Raw genomic sequence first — 17,917 nt, 5'->3', positions numbered from 1 at the left:
TCAAATGTTTGTTCATTGCTTGAACCTTTAAAACTTTCCTAAAGCCACTGACTGGTTCTTCCTCATAAATGCTCACTGCAGCAGCTTTTCATACTGAATAAAGCTCAGGGTTTCTTTTAGTCATATATGTGTTTCCAGACTGTTGTCCCTATCCTGATGTTTAAAATGTAAAATTAAGAACTTAAAAAAAAAAAGATAATAAATAAGTTAATTGATTTATTACATTTAAATAAAAAAAATTTTTTTATCATAAATTTAATTTCAAGCAGAGTGGTTTTTCGTGACATTTAGAGCAGGGAATCACAATTGTCCATGACTGAATAAATTGTAAACTTTTATATGCTTTAAGAAAAAAAAATTGTTATTGTAAACAATGTATTGAAATTGTATTGTAATCCATAATACTGTTGGTTTTGCCTTGAATAGCCATTGCTACTGATAAGGCATCATAATATCATCAATAAATACATAAAATAATTTATCACATGTTCAATATGGTCTGAAAAATCTGGACATTTGAGTATGGAATAGTATCGAATTTGAAATGGAAAATGTGTAAGAACCTTGGAAGCCTGACTTCTGGACATCGTTTAACACCAGCCAATGAGATTAGAGCTCATTATATTTACAAGATCTTGCTTTTTTATGCTATGCATTCATGAACGCTCTATTGTGTAACTGTGGTGCAAACATTTGATTCTCATCTCTCTGTGTGTGTGTGTGTGTGTGTTTTCTGCAGATCCCCATTGCCTGCAGCGGCATCAGAGCCATGGGTTACCTGATGAGACACCAGCTCCGCTCAGGAGGACCGGAGAGCATCTCGCCCCGCATCATCACGCAGTTCGTCAAGGTGAGACTGACTCCAGCAAACACTGAGATAAACCACCTACCATACAGTAGTGTACAGATTACTGTATAATGCACACTGCATAGTCAATATGTTTGGTAACACTTTACAGTAAGTTAGTTTGCATTAACTAACAATGAGCAATACATTTGTTCTAGTATTTAATAATATATGTCAGCATTAGTTAATAAAAATAAAGCTGGTTATTGTTAGTAATGTTAACTATGGTCTAATAAGTAATAGTAATTGTTGAAATTAACATAATAAATGCTTTAGAAGTATTTCTCATTGCTAGTGAATTTATCACTATTGTTTCTGGTTCATTAGAGCACTTTGCATTATGGGAGACAATTTGTCATGTCGTGTAGGGCTGGATAATATGGACAAGAATATAATTTTGTTTCATATCATTCAAAATTGCTATTAAAATATTCATTTAATACCATTAATAGGGAAGGAAATGCATTTGACATTTGTTAGACTTCAACAATGAACATGAACAACTAGTTTGAGTAAATAAATTTATGGACGTGTGAAATTAATTGTATTTTAGGCACGTATAATTAAAAAGGTATAAGGTGAAATCATAAAACTTCAATGATTTAATCAATGTTTTAAAATGTAATCAAATGTTAATATAACAATTAGCAGTTTTTATTTTTCTTGTCAAATGAGGTGCTGCACAAGAAAAGTTGTATAGTGTATAAATTAGTACATGAATAAAAATATCTTGGTTATATGATATTCCTTAAAACTAATAATAGTAAATCATTGTCATGTTTTTATTATGATTATTACTTTAAGTACATTTACTGTACAATAGTAATACATTTCTGGCATAATTTCTACAAAATATTGAAAATTAAAAAAAAAAAAAAAACTTTGTCAATATGGACTTAATGATAAATTGATTTATCACTATCTGGTTATGTTCCATACATATTCCATAAGATGTTTATTGTACACCATTGCGAACAAACTCAAACACGTTAGTTGGACTCTTCCTTGGCTCCTCCCACAGTGTCTGCAGAACCAGTCGAGTGACATTCGTCTGGTGACGGAGCGCGTGCTGTGGTGGGTGTGTAAGGAGGCGGAAACTCCCGCTCTGGAGCCCAGTCTGGTCAAACCGGTCATCAAAGCTCTGCTGGACAACACCAAGGACAAGAACACCAGCGTCCGAGCGCAGAGCGAACACACACTCGTCAGCCTGCTGCGGCTGCGCCAGGGAGAAGACGGCATGCAGGTCAGTCATCACACGATGTTGCTCTCTTCCATGCACCATAAAAATGATGTAATCTAAATCGAATTATCTAAATGTAAAAAGTGTATTTTTTATTATTAAAGAAAATGCAGGCCTCTATCTTTGAATCTGCTGATTTGCAAAAAAAAAACTAATATTACTTAATCAGATGATGCTGATGCTTAGTTTTTTTTTCCACAAAATAAGAATGAGGATGTTTAAAAAAAAAATGTGTGTGTACCTGTTTTTATATCCTGGTGGGGACTTGAGCCTGAATACACACAGACTCATGGGGACTCGTGTCACGGTGGGGACCTAAATTGAGGCCCCCATGGGTAAACAAGCTTATAAATCATACAGAATGGTGTTTTTTGAGAATGTAAAAATGCAGAAAGTTTGCTGTGAGGGGTAGGTTTAGGCGCAAGGTTGGTGTGGGGTGATAGAAAATACGGTTTGTACAGAAGAAAAACCATTACGTCTATGGACAGTCCCCACAAGGATAGTAAACCAGAAGTGTTGCGTGTGTATATTCAGTGTATGAGTGTACTGTATGATTTTATGCATGGTTTGTGATGAGATCAGTGCACTGATTAGTCCAGTTATCCAGTCACAGGTCAGTTGAGGCAAAGTCACATCAGTTTTTTTGCTGCGCATTGAGGAATTTATTCATTGTTTCCATTTTGTGCGCAAAATTTTCACATTTTGTTTATGCATATGCACATTTTCTTATCAGATAAGAAATGTATCCAACTCAATTGAGCACACAAGTCTTCATGCGCATTTTAAGATTTGATGCACGTCTTGCCATCTCCAAACAGCATTTTTATGCAATATTTCAAAATTTGCATAAAATATGTGGATGGACATAGCTTCTAATGAAGGGTGGTTTTATTGAAAGCGTTGGGTAAAGTAATGTTACAACATTGCATTATTTCTTAAAACGGTAACTAATTGTGCTACTTTTTATATCAAATAATGCATTGTTACTTTTGCATTACGTTTTTCACCTTGCTTATTTATTGTTTAATAACAAAAATTGGAAACTGTAAAGGCCTTTTGACACAAAAAGTGAACTGAATGAATTTAAATTTCAAAGTAATGTTACTTAAAAAGTAATCTGATTACATAAATAGCATTACTTGTAATACGTTATTGTATTGTATTGATGCTGTGCAGAATATTAACAGCTTTTTCCATACAATAAAAACAGACCAGTGATCAAAAAACACCTTAAAAGTCACCTCTTAAACAATGCGTCTGGTAAGCAGTCATGGCACAGCACTTGGAATAACGTTTGCATGTGTAAATTCGTTTCAGAGCATCAGTGCAATCCTGGACTCGGCCAGTAATGAGCTGCTGTCAGAATGTCACCGCAGGTCTTTGAAGAAGATCTCCAGCCTTCCCGACTCCAACGAAGAGATCGATGACACCATCCTGACATGATGGACATCTTCAGCTGCTCTGAATCCAGTCCTGTAGCCGCTGCTGTTCTCAGAGATCTTGCATCAGTCAGTCAAATACACACATACACACACACACACACACACACTCTCCTCATGCTAGCTTTGACTCGTGTCATTTACACCACAAGGAAAGCCTGGGAAAGTATTTATTGTGCTGAGTCCCTAAAATCATCATCTAAAATCTGCATTGTCCTTAATTGGCTATTAATTTGTAAATGTATATTTTTCGTTTGGTTCTCTTCTAAAAGATGGAGTATTAATTTGTGCCAATTCTTTTCAAACATTGATGCTCTGATGCCCTTTTATATTTAGTTTGGATGGTGAGCAGTTTCTCGCTGTTGTAATTGATTTCTCTGTGTGTGTGTGTGTGTGTGTGAGAGACGCGTGAGCCATTAATAACCCAAAGGATGTGATGCTGATTTTTCCAATTAGCGCTGTGTCCAATAGTAATGGTTGTATGAATAAATAGAAAATGAAAACCTTGATTTAATAAACGGTTTGACTTAAATTACATTTGTTTGTGTTTTGATGTTTTAATTCCTGCTCCACATTTCATGCATCTTTATAACATCTGAAAACTCGTAATTACTCAACTGAAGTATAATTTTCAAGAGAAATCACCTGTTTAAGACATTGTGTACCCTGGAATCTTGACTTTGGTTTTACAATTCAAATAACTGAACCATTGCTTGTGTAGTAGATGTATTTTTTTTTTTTTGCGTGTATTTTGAGTTGATAAAAAGGAAATGATCTGAAATTTAAATTCTCTTTATTTGTTTAAAGTGGTTTAAACTAATGAGTTATGCTATCAGTGAAAGTCACAATCACACATGAAAGTTAGGTAAGCAATTTCAGAGAGACCAGTAACCGCAAGCTAGATTTAAAAGCATAAGATCCCACCCTCCCTGCATATCACTCTCCAAAGCCACGCCTCCTCTAAAACACATGACCGCGCACAGGTAGACGATGAGAGACCGCACCGAGGGTCGAATGCAGTGCTGTCAGATTCTGTCTCATTCACCGGTAAGAAAAGCACATAATATTACAATAATAACACCTTCCATTCTATAATTGGACGAACATTTCACGGTTCTACGCCTTTCACAGATTATATAAATACATTTAGACCACTTCACTTAGTGACTGCTATCAGGATGTAAAGAGATTTTCAACCAGCATAACCAAAAAAAAAAAGTTTCAGACAATGTTGCAATCGGAGTTATATTAAAAATGCTGTTTTTTCACTCTTCTGAGGAAGATTCATTCACTGGTTTTGGTAATGAAACCTCAATTTTGGTCAGTTTTTTAAATGTTCATCTGATCTAATTTTGTGACTTTTTTTCTGTTTTAAAGAGGTTTTCTTTGGAATGTTTGACTTCTCAAAAGAGAAAATATAACAAAATAATTTTTCATACTACCTAAATTGTACATGCATAAAACATGGTTACTACAGTTAAACCATGGTAAATGTTTTTACACTAACCATATGGTGTATGTAGTAAAACTGGAAAAAAGATCTGAATCAAATGATTCGCAATCCGTGCTCCAAAGTTCCAATCTAAATCAAATTATCAAATGCTTACCAATGAATGTTCAAATGATATTGTATTGTAATAAATATTTGAGAAATTGTTGTATCTGATTGTATTAGTCTGTATAGAGTGATAGTCAATGTAAAAAGAGCAAATGGGAGAAGCAGATGAACACAAAACAGCGGAACATAAAGTTAAATACTCACCATTTCTTGCTTTTTGGATTGTTTACCGCTCTGAAATCAGACTTCCCTGTAATTCTCTGGAATCATGAGCTATAGCTGTTTCCTTTCTGCTGGATGAGTTTATCTTTGTTTTCTGTTCATTTAACTTTTATTTTATATGAACTGAAAAAGCCTGATTATACTAGTCACCCCATTTCAGGGAAGGGGCTGTTTTCATGTTTATTCTCTGAATCCTATTGTGTTTTGAAGTTGTGTTTCCCTGAAGAATGTCACATTTAAACTAATTTCTTGTGAAAAGAAACTTGTTCCTGTATGTTGTTGTTTAATTTACCTTATTAGTCACTGTTGGAATTCTTCTGTTGTCCTGCCAGTTCTCATTGTTAATATATCCTCCGCATCTGGGTAAGCTGTTCCCTGAGTTTGGGGTGTCTGTTACAGTAGTCTTTGTGTCTTAAATGATAAGGACAGATTCAAACTTCTAGGTTTATTGGGTGGTAAAAAGCATCGACATTTTGCTGCAACTTAGCTAGAAATATAAGATAGATCTTGAATTATTAGATCATAGGGTTATACACTAACAAAGGAGTTTCTATGATCATGAAGCCACAGATCTGAAATCTTTATTGAAAGGTTTGAGGGTTTCAGCAGTCATCAGACACATCTGCAGATTTAGTGCATCACAAACCCATCTGTGTGTCATTACTGAGCTCATATGCAACATAATTCATCTTCAGCTGATCCCGAGGAAATAAAATCCGAAGTTTTCTGGCAGACTGTCAAAGTTCAGACTGCTTTGGAAAGTCGCAGAGTTTTCTGGCTCTCACTGAGAAACTGCTAAGATGTCATGAATACATTTCTTTGTTGGCACTAAGGAAGAAAAAATGAGACATTGCTTTAAAAAGCACTGTGGTGGTACCATGGTACAGTGATGGTATCAGATGGCAATACTGTCAACACTATAGTACATAATCACCATGTTATCATGGTATTTGCAAATTTTAAAATAAATAAAAATACTGTATTATTAGACATGTCCAAAACATGTTTTTTTGTTTTGTTAAGCATGTCATGTTTCCATTATAAAAAAGGTGTGTGTGTATGTGTGTGTATATATATACAATGCCCTCCATAAGTATTGGAACAGTAAAGACAAAATTGCTCTGTTAGCTGTGGAGTCAAGACATCTGCAAATATGATTAAAAGATGAATATGAGACAAAACTACAGAATGTCACATTTTATTATTAGCCGTTTCAACACATATATGTTGTACCAAATAAAAAGAACAGCACTTTTAGAGTTCATCCCACTCATTGATGTGAGCATAAGTATTGGAGCAGTTGAACATAAGGCAGATATAAAAGATTAAAAGCTATTATTTAGTTGCAGATCTCTTGCACACAATCACAGCAGTGAGTCTGTGACCCATAGACATCACCAGACTCTTGCTCTCATCCTTTGAAATACTTTTCCCAGCCTTTAATGCAGACAATTCCAATGGTTGCTTGTTTTGGGGAGTTTCTGCCTTTACTCTCCTCTCCAGCTGGTGAAATTCATGTTCAATCAGATTTAAATCTGGAGATTGATTTGGGCAATCTATGACTTTCCATTTCTTTGCTCTTATAAACTCCTTGACTGAACTGGCAGGGTGTTTTGGGTCATTGTCCTGATGCAATATGAAGCACTTCCCAATGAATCTGGTGGCATTTTCTTGAATATTGGTAGGCAAGATGGTTTTGTACCCTTCCTTTGCAAACTCTAATCTTGCCTTTCTATGTTTGGTGCTGGTCAGAGGTTTGCATCTTGCTGAGTAGCATCTGTAATTCTGTGTCAAAGTCTCCTGAGGACAGTAGATTGTCAGAGCATCACCCCAGCTTTCTGGAAGTTGTTGGTGATTTTACAGACACGTCTTTTAGGGTTCATTTTCACAGCTTTTATGATTTGTCTGTCATCAACTACTGTTGTTTTCTCAGCCGATCAGGTCGTTGTTGGTTGCTGGTGGTTTCCAAACTCTTGATTTCTCCATGCTCTTTGTTTTTGCTATAGCTCTAACTGACTTCCTCTTTTCTTTTAGCATCCAAATTGCTTGCTTTTCTCTCAAAGTCAGCTCCCTCATCTTCATCCTGGTTTGTGTGTGTCATCATAGAATGCAAGATTCAGAATACAGAAGTAATGGATATAACTGATACGACACATTCCCTGCTTTTAATATCTGAAGAATGAATGCAACAGGACACAGCTGATCACTTAGAAAGACCTGTGAGGCAACTGCTGCAATACTTATGCTCACATCAGATAGAGGGATGAACTCTAAAAGTGCTGAACTTCTTAGCTGGTAAAACGTGTGTGTTGAATCACCCAATAATAAAATGTTACATTCTGTAGTTTTGTCTCATATTCATCTTTTAATCATATTTGTAAATGTCTTGACTCCACAGCCAACAGAGCAATTTTCTCTTTAATGTTCCAATACTTATGGAGGGGACTGTATATAAAGCAGTTGTCATAGTATGTTATGTGACTTTTTTGGCCAGTAAACCATTTTGTTGTAATGTAATGATGCTATAAAAATAATGCACATTTAATAACACATAAATATGCTCAAAAAACATCTTGATATTCATGAATTGAATTCATAGCCTAGAAAATACATTTTAAAAACGCTTTAAAATAATCAAGTGCTTGTATTATAGTATACACTGAAGTTGTGAAGCATTAAGTATTATTATTATTATTACTTATTATGCTGTTGTTGTTACTGCATAACATGATAAAAAAAAGTTATTAAAGGGAAAAACTACGTCTCACTTTCCATTCAATTTAAATGAAATAAAAAATATATATTTTAGCATTGTTCTAATTTTATATATATATATATATATATATATATAATTAAATGCACTTGACGCCATTGACCCATATACAGCAAACACACGCATGCTTTGATCTCGCGACGCGGGCTTGTTGACGGCTGTTACGTCGCATGGCGTCGGCGCGCTCTGATTGGTTCTCCGCCGCGCTGTGCAGCAGGAGGAAGCGCCGTTTCCGGTAATGAGCGAGTGACTGGCTGCTGACACCGACAAACCCCGACGACAAACCCGTTGCTTTCGGCATCTACCGGGGGAAATTGTCCGCTCTTCTCCGAGCGGGACGTCAGACGAGTTCCAGCCAAGCGTTCGGCTGGAGAGAGTCGCGAAGCTGCAGCAAAGGCGCGGGGTTTGAGCCTCCCACCACCGGCATGGCCCGCGACTACGACCACCTCTTCAAACTGCTGATCATCGGTGACAGCGGTAAGAGACGCCGCGGATGCGTGACGGGAAGCGGCCTGGCGCGAGGCTCTGAGGCTGTTTGCGTGTGTCGTGTTAAAGCTGTGAGCTCCGAGAGGCTGTAAATGAGCGCAGGTCTGATTTGAGCGTGTTTCTGTCATTATGCCGCTGCTTTAGGGCTGGTCGCCGCACACAGGCCCGAGATCCGGAGATCCTGCTCTATGCATCATTTATTCTGTACCACAACAGAAGTGCATTGATTTGAGTGGCTCCAGAAAGTACTTAACGCTTAATATCAATGCATTAGAATCTAGAATATAAAAGGAAGAGCGATTTGTTGAAAATATAAACGCTTTACAGTCCAAACATTTGAAATAATTGGTTTAAAATGATCAAATAATAGCTCTGCGTCGAAAAGGAAGATGGTATGGAGACACTTGCTTGAATATGCTGATAGTGCATGTGATTCTCCACACCTGTGTGAACTTGAGGAGAGCTGACTTGACCTTTATACAAAAATGAAGAAAACTGAAGATTGATCTGGCTGCATTTGAGATTGAATCAGATTTAATAAATGACATTAAGTGTCACTTAAGTGAACGGGTTCATTTGTTACTTAAATTACATGTGAAGGTTCACAGGGTAACAGATGTAACTGCTCAGAATCTGAGATCTGGATACTTCAGGTGTTTGTAAGTGTTAAAGCTGAGCCTCTTGTTCAGGTGTGAGTAACAAAAGCAAAGGCGAGTGTGTCCTGTTTTCACGGGATGGTTAACAGCCAGCAACACATCACAGCTTGCGGTTCTTGCACCTTCTCACATGAAGCAGACGACTCAAATGAGCTCAAACCGTTTGGATGAACTGTATATTATTAAAATGTCACATTGTTTAGTGGATCTCAATTGCTGTTTGAATACTAAAATAATCATAAATGTGTTTTGCCACTCAAAGGTTTTGGATCAGTAAGATATTTAATATTTTTGTTTGTTTGTTTTTTTAAAGTCTCTTGTGCTCATTAAGGCTGCATTCAAAAATAAAAAATACTGTAATATTGTGAAATAATTATTGCAATTTAAAATAAATGCATTCTTTTTTAATCTACTTTAAAATGTAATTTATTCCTGTGATGCAAAGCTGAATTTTCAGCATCATTACTCCTTCAGAAATCATTATAATATGAATTATTTATATACTGTGTATATATAATATAAACAAATAATTTTATTGTATTTTATTATTATATACTATACTATACATTAGCTATGAAGTGTATCTCTTTACGATGATTGTCCATGCATGGATTACACGAGTGAGAGACGCTGTCGGCTACAGTAGATGGACACACAGGCCTCTGTGTTTCAGTTTTTTGTCCTCTGAGGGCTTTTATTTGGGTTCTGCTTCAGTTCTGATCTCTAATGAAGTGATCTAATGATATAGTACAGATCTCTGGTCTGTGATGAAAGAAAATCGGCTGGATTTGTCCCACATGGATAGACAGGCTCGCTTTTGACACTGGTTGCCTGGCTTGTAATATGATTTTTGATTTCATTTTAAGCTGGAACATTTGATCTGTTTTCTTGCTGCTGGATTTGTTCGATTATGTTCTCTTTTTGAGAGACTTGAGACTGATCGATTGCTATGAATATCTGTCTGCAGAATCAAAATGCAGGTTGTCCACTGCAAGAAACTGCTGTTATAGTATTTGTGTTGTGATCCGTGTTCTTCAGTAAACAAGTTATACTCATACTACTGGAATCTGAGTGTTTTCCAAGTGATTTGATGCATTTCTATAGCATGTCAACTCTTTTATCCTGTGTGTTAGTGGCGTCATTTGTCAGGAGAGGATGTTTGCTTGGTTTATCTTCCTTTCTGAGAGTCAGTGTTCGTGTGTGTTGGCTGTAGTCTCAGACGGCACGCCTACAGACCGTTCATAAACCACCACATTCATATTCCACTAAAAAATCTCACTGCTCAAATCTGATTGGCTGACTTTGCTGTTTTGAATTACCTTCAAACCCCTGAAGAACGTTACAGGGTCATTGGCAGACAGTCTCTTCCTGTCTAAATTTAGAATAATCTGCTGTGTGGATCAGATTTTATGCTGGTTTGTGAGATCATTTTGGTCCTGATGTCATTTAAGGAAAGCGTCTCAGCGAGGACGTCATGTTTCTCAGAGTTTAGGTTTTGTCTCTAAGCAGTAAATCTGAAAGCTGTGAGAAACCACATGGTGAACGTTAATGGTGAGCGGGCGTTAGTCTAGAGGTTTCGTCTGGTTTTGCTGTATTTATCACTTTCAGCTGAAATCTGCTGCATCATATGTTGCGTGGTTTTTCCTCATTCTTTGGTTTTGTTTGTCGTTCCAGGTGTTGGAAAGAGCAGTCTTCTCCTGCGCTTCGCAGACAACACTTTTTCAGGTAAGGTGCATGAACATGTCTGATTTATTCTCATGTTTGAAGGGTACAGACAGTCCTGAGATTTTCTGAAGCCCAGAGCGTGAAGACGGCCTGTTACAGCTGCTGTTTGCGATTGAGAGTATTTTTGTTTGTCCTCTACCTTATGTTCATTAAATTAAAGGGGTCATATGATGTTGCTAAAAATAACATTATTTGGTGTAATGCAATAATACGCGGTTCGAGGTTCAAAAAACACATTATTTTCCACATACTGTACATTATTGTTGCTCCGCCTTTCTGCTGATTTTTACAAAGCCTCGTCGTTCTGAGAAGCGAGGCGTGCTCTGATTGGCCAGCTATCCGGTCGTTGCGATTGGACGAATACCTCAAGCGTGTGATGGAAATGTTGCGCCCCTTCCCATGCTGTGATGCAGTGTCCCGGCGCGGCGAGACTAAAACAATAAAACCCATTATAAACGAGGCATTTGTTGCATTCAGTGAGGACATAATGACTGATTATAATGACTTAGACGGTCTTTTTATGTGTTGCACCGCGTAAACAACACCATGTCTGCATTTGTGATTGTAGAAACGTCAAACAAGCACTACTCTACACAGCTCAAAACTTGCCTTTGAATAGTCAGTAGCACATTCTTTAAATACCGAAATGAACTTACAGGCTGCGAGTCAGAAGCACCAAATTGTCCTTGCGACGTTGGAATTGCCCCAATTTTAATGTTCACCTCACAGCCATTCATAGTGTTTACATTGTAGGCTACTCTCTCCCAGGATCAGGATATAGTCCTCTGTAAAATGCACTGCACACACTCAAATATTTGCGTTGTACTGTTCTGGAACAGTGTTGTAAATATGACTTAACCACTCAGGGAAACCTCAGAAGTGTTTCTTGAGCAGCAAATCAGCATATTAAAATGATTTCTGAAGGGTCATGTGACACTGAAGACTGATGCTGAAAATTCAGCTTTACATCACCGCAATAAATTACATTTTAAAATATTTTCAAATAGAGAAGTTATAGTAATATTCCACATGAATACAAATGTTTACAGTATTTTTGCTCAGACTGAAATCCTTGGCATATTATCATGTCTAATGGGTCGTGTGATGCATAAGCTCTATGTAGGCCAACAGTGTGGTGTTCCTAAAATATCCTTCAGGACAAGGTTTGAAGGGCGTATTATGAAAATAAAGGACTAGAAAAAGCCCAGGCTAATCTATTATGATGGCATATTCAATGCTCTTTGGTGTTGCTTTGTGTTGTAGGTAGTTACATCACCACTATAGGAGTCGACTTCAAGATCCGGACGGTGGAGATTAATGGAGAGAAGGTGAAACTGCAGATATGGGACACAGCCGGACAAGAGCGATTCCGAACCATCACATCTACGTGAGTCAAATGCATGACATATGTTCTAGACATGATGTGCACATGAATGTGCTTTTCATATTTCATAATAAATCATAACAAAGGGATTTGATCACTAGATTTACTATCAGAAATGTACTCAAAGGAGGTGTAGTACAGGAAGACTAAATCTTCCTTGGTCTGAATAAATTATGGTATTTCTCTTTGAAATGAATAGAAATGGTGCTTTCATTCTTAGTTTCAGTTATAACATTTTAAGACATTGAAAATAATGTTCCGAGACATCTTTGTTTGTGGGTGTTGTGTGTGCCAGCGTGGCTGTGGCGCATGCTACCAGAACGCTTCAGGGAATCTGTTTGAGGTCCCTAATTAGTGCTGTAACGGTTTCTAGCCGCTGTTTGACTGAGGGTCAGCGTCTACCATCGGCACTCTGGGACTGAAGCTGTCCTTGGGCTTTAAGTTCACAGTTCCTGGATTTATTTGTTGCGATGTTTGGATGTGTCTTACATTTCCTGAAGCACACACCATTACATCATAAACTTTGTTTGTGTAGAAGCTATCATACAGAATTTGCCTCATAAAATACATTTAATCAATAGCTAGCTTAAGTTTCAATTTAGAGTACTGCAGGTCTTATGACTTCCTTACTATTGTTGTTTTGTTTTCCAATATCTAAACATCTTTATCAAGATACATTTCCTTGAGATGCAAAATGAAGACATGAGGTCTTGTTTTCTGAGAAACTGAACAAAATTGAATAAGTTTATACCCAAAACAAGAAACCGATATCTGCTAAAGGAATGTTTTCCATTTGAATTAAGTTGATATTTCTGAGCCCATTGTCAATTTTCTAGTTTTAATCACTTAATTTTGATAGATTTCTCAAACAAGACTTGCTTCTCAAGTAAATGCATCTTGATTTAAGAATCTTTTTAAGAATTTGCACTTGGGAACAAGGCAAAAATACACATTTTTGCAGTGGGATCAGAAGATGCAGTAAAAGCTATTTCCATGTTCTAGTGGTTGGGAGGAGAGATATTCAAGCCCTTTTTTTGTACAGTAAGTGAAAAAGTAATAGATTTATTGGAAAGTTGTTGTTTTTTTTCTTTTAAGTGTTGACAATACAAGACATATAGAGACCGTATTGACATTGAGTTGCATTCAATTTATTTACTTAAAAAGTCTTAAATTTACTTCATGAAACCTGCAAAAACTCTCTGAATTATGCCTTACATTCAAATATTTAAGACTTCAAAGTACTTTTATGTCTGTCAGAATGCAGAGAAACTTTTTGTAAGTTTTGGACTTGAAGTGTGCAATGGCCTGAAGCCGGTTGGTCATTACGTAGCTAACAAGGGAATGTATGCCGCTTCATTAGTGTCTCGTTTGTTTGTGTGTATGTACGTTCATGCATGTTTATGTGAGGTTTTGATCTGTTGTTAAGGACTGTGACAGAACTGTGACAGGCTCGGTCAATGACACAAGGGTTTGGTCACTCCAGGCCTCTCAAAGAGCTCTTTGTGCGCTCATGTCTTTGTGTCTGTGTTTGGAGACAGAAGACGGCCTGTGCTTTTGAAGTCAGAGGGCTGTTCCCCCATCCACTGTTAGTTACTGAGAGAAATTCTTGTTCATTTTAAAGCTGAACTCCTAAAACTCCTTATTTTAATTCTCAGGTATTACAGAGGAACCCATGGGGTCATAGTAGTGTATGATGTCACCAGTGCCGAGTCCTTTGTCAATGTCAAACGATGGCTACATGAAATAAACCAGAACTGCGATGATGTCTGTCGAATATTAGGTGAGTAAATGTTGCATGTTACATTTTATTTAATTTTATTATTTTTTATGTATATTGTTTTGTTTTTTATTTCTTAACAATTTATGTACCAAACCCTTTTATGAAATGAACGCACTTTAGAGTTTAGTATAATTTTGCCAGAAAAACTTTTAGAATTTTTATCATATGTTAATGTAAACAATCTTGTGTAATATAACTTGTTTGTTTATTTGCTAGTTTTTATTGTATTTGTTATAATCCTATTTTTTCTAATTGTTTTTGCCATGAAAATAGCCTAAGATGCTGGCATGGCATTAAATAAAATATATACTACTACGACTATTTATTTTTAAGTCGACTTCTATTTGTAAATGGCCACTGTTTTGATTGGCTAATATCTTTGCATATGAAATAGTGTTAATTCACACTGTGGGTTGTCATGTTAATGAGTCCATGGTTGTGATGTTACTTCCATGATATGAACCATGTAGTACATGAATTAGCAGAATTCTGCATTAATTTCTGTCTACATTTTCTCCCTTCAGTGGGCAATAAAAATGATGATCCAAACTCTAAAGTTGTGGAGACGAATGACGCACAGAAGTTTGCTGAGCAGATGGACATCAGTTTGTTTGAGACAAGTGCAAAAGAGAACATCAACGTGGAGGAGGTGAGTTCCTCAGGGCTCTGTATTAGGACCATTCAGATTGTGCTGTGAAACGCCTAAAACTCACTTATGTACCAGGTCTGGAAAACGCTCTAAAATGTACTTTTGCTCTGCTCTAGTGTATTTAATTCATATTTCATATTTCACAGAATGAACGCTTGAATAATGAATCACTTGTGCACATCCCTAGTTGAATGTAGTCAAAACAAAATTTAAATACCTGATCTGTCTCTGTGTGACATCTATTTTACAGGGGCTTCAAACGAGGCTCACCTAATCAAATTTTAGAGCCGTATATGTTGTATAAAATGTGTTAATCTTTATTCGAATCAATTTTGGACGGTGCAATAACATATCTGTGTGTGTTTCTGGTCTTTGTGTAGATGTTTAACTGCATCACAGAGCTGGTGCTCCGGGCAAAGAAAGAGTCTGTGGCCAAACAGCAGCAACAGCAGCAGAACGATGTGATTAAACTCAGCAAGAATAGCAAACGAAAGAAAAAATGCTGCTAGTGGATGAACAGACGTTCCTCTGCATGGCATTCTGTACACACAGACGGACTGTGATCGTCTCAGTTAAGATTTCACAAAAACACAGTGCGGATAAATGCAGTCCTTTCTGGACTGAGACAAACCACAAAGACTTTTTAAAAGATAATGTACATTGTACATTGAAAATGTACAAAATGCAGATTTTATGAGAGCAGAGGAGTTTTATGTGGAATTCATGATATTTAATAAAAGATCCTCCTTTATTGAAGAACCAGAAAGCTGACGTGATCACCAAGCCGTGCAGTTTTCTGTATGCTTTCACAATTACTCTTCAGTGATTTATATATCTCTCTATTTTCCACCATCTCAGGAGTGATTTTTTTTTTCTTTGTTTTGCTTCTTGTTTTTTTTGTTTTTTTCTTTGTGGAATGCCAGTGTTTTTTCCTGCAAGAACATTTTGCCCCCCCCCTTTTTTTTATGAAATCATACAAATACAGACATTTACTCACAATGGACTCAGTCTGAGACAGATGCCAACAACTTTTCTTTTCTTTTTTTGCTTTTTTTTTGTTCATTTTAGACTATTGATTAGTGATCCATCATGTGTTTTTATTCTCTGATTGGATCTTTTGTTGTTCCTCAAACCCGTTCCTTCCTTTCATTGAGTGAATCTCACAAAAAAACATCTCCAAGTCACATTTAAAATGTATTTATATTTTGCATAAAGAAAATGAAGGCTTTGTTTAGGATCAAGCACATTTCATGCCAAATTCTTGCTGAAATTTGACGTTTATACATTGTAAAGTAATCATATATTATCATAGTATTTGTTGTGCTGCATTTAATTGATGCTTATTTAAAGAAATCATTGTAACAGTTTTTTTTTTTGTGCTGTAGTACATTAAAAATGACTATTATAGTAATAAGAATATAATGAGAATTTAATCATCTGGATGCTTTTCAGTAATGTGCATTAAAAAGAGCATTAACATGACTCATTATCATGAAAATTAAGTCAATTAAAAAAAACAGCATCATGGTCCTTAAGTAGGCCTCATTTTTTCATGCAAATTATAATTTCTATTTGCCTTTTAGATTTACATGTTTTTGAGATTCACTGCATTAGTTCAGGCTTCGGGTCTTCATGATGTGGACAGCAGAGCTCCTTTGACATTCAATGACGACATCTGCCGCTTCAAGCTCGTGTTTTTCTGCTTTCGCTTTTCCCATGAAGATGAAGAGGATGAGGGTGGATGATGCTGCCATAACCTCAGAACTGTGTTGCCACACACTTCTCTTCTCTATCAGGTGTTGTAGTATTTCTCTGGACGCTGGAGTCGCATCTTTGGGTTTGTGGATGCATTCGATTGAAGCCGGTGTTAAAACAAGATTTCATCTTCTGTATCTCCATTGTTGTGCCATATGAGGTTGTATGAAGTACAATCATCTGGACCCGGAAGATGCTGATACAAGGTTTAAAAACGTGTTTATGCAAAGTGTCTATCGCTAATATGAAATGTAATATGTTTTTATATGTGGAAGGGAGATGTTATGTTAAAGTATTTAAGCCAACAGGGTGAACCTGACCCATGTTCATCCCTAAATTTCTTGAATACGCTATTGACACTGACTGAGTAGTCTTTATGGCAGATACACAACCTCTGCCATCCCTCTGTGTGATCTTCTATTGGCGTCTCTATGGAGGTGAATCTCACCAAAACATGTCCCAATTCACCTTAAAAGAAAGTTATTTCTCAAAAAAAATGAAGCTGATTTTTAGGCACATTAATGTTGTCTTCTGCATTGACATGTAAAAAGTAATGTTAATGTAAAAATGTAGCATTTTTTGCAAAGAATAAAAAAAAAAATGACATCTACAAAGTCATTACAACAATAATTTTCCCCAATGAAAGTGAAGCCAATTTTTAGGCACATTATTTTCTTCTGCATTAAAATGGTAGTGTAAAAATGTAGCTTTTTTTTTATTTGCAGAAAAAAAAACATGATTTGTTTTTTTTATGCAATATGCATTAATTGCAAAGGTTTATGCAATGAATTTAGATCCGCATTTAAGTCATTACAACAACAAAAAGGCATATGTTCTTGTTTTGCATTAAAATGTAAATTTTTTGCAGATAAGTACATTTTTACTTTTTATATCTGTATTGAAGTCATTACGATTTTTTTTGTGCATTTTTTTGCAGATTTTTTTGTTACGTAATGCAATGAATTTAGAGTTGCATTAATTAATTACAACAAGTAGTACAATGATATATAAATGCTTCGAAACTGAAATATGCAAAACATGGAAAAAGATTAAGGAACCTAAAATGAGCTTCATTTTTTTTTTTATATCTAAAGATTTTTTATTTTTAAGCGGTTTTGTGAGATTCACCAATAAAAGTATTTTCATGATTAATTTAGTAAGCCAAAACACACAAGCCCTGGATGTGCTGTGAGCCAATTTCACCGCAGTCATGTGACTTCAGTTCGTCGTACGTGTGCACGTTGCACGTTTGACATACTTGCACATGTCCGTGCAAACTGTGCTGGCTGAAACACTTTTTCAGCTGTGGTTATATTATACACTGGAGAAAAGAAATGTATAGTGGATCTCCCCTTTATGAATTAAATCATTAATAAATATTTTAAGAATTAATATTTGACATG

At 36.2% G+C, this 17,917-nt stretch overlaps 2 protein-coding genes across 4 annotated transcripts in view; both read left to right on the top strand.

Moving 5' to 3' along the window:
- LOC306848685 (stalled ribosome sensor GCN1-like) overlaps positions 1-5,176 on the top strand; it is a 45,296-nt gene extending 40,120 nt beyond the window's left edge. For both annotated transcript variants that reach the window (XM_079383379.1, XM_079383378.1), the window contains exons 56-58: positions 740-850; positions 1,869-2,090; positions 3,405-5,176. In XM_079383379.1, coding sequence (XP_079239505.1) covers positions 740-850; positions 1,869-2,090; positions 3,405-3,530 — 459 coding nt within the window. In that variant the 3' untranslated portion in view covers positions 3,531-5,176. The remainder of the gene's footprint in view (positions 1-739; positions 851-1,868; positions 2,091-3,404) is intronic.
- Positions 5,177-8,271: 3,095 nt separating this feature from the next.
- On the top strand, positions 8,272-17,917 carry LOC306848612 (ras-related protein Rab-35). Of its 2 annotated transcripts, none has more exons than XM_079383258.1 (6): positions 8,272-8,556; positions 10,896-10,946; positions 12,210-12,333; positions 13,986-14,110; positions 14,635-14,759; positions 15,140-17,917. In XM_079383258.1, the coding sequence occupies exons 1-6, from the start codon at positions 8,505-8,507 to the stop codon at positions 15,266-15,268; spliced, it is 606 nt and encodes a 201-aa protein (XP_079239384.1). In that variant the 5' UTR covers positions 8,272-8,504; the 3' UTR covers positions 15,269-17,917. The 2 variants fall into 2 exon arrangements, with proteins under 2 accessions (XP_079239384.1, XP_079239385.1); XM_079383259.1 differs by lacking the exon at positions 8,272-8,556 and adding an exon at positions 8,563-8,667.

Source organism: Barbus barbus (assembly GCF_936440315.1).
Source record: "Barbus barbus genome assembly, chromosome: 28".
NCBI lineage: Eukaryota > Metazoa > Chordata > Actinopteri > Cypriniformes > Cyprinidae > Barbus > Barbus barbus.
The sequence above is the reverse complement of the archived record's forward strand: the minus strand, read 5'-3'. Positions and strand labels throughout refer to the sequence as shown.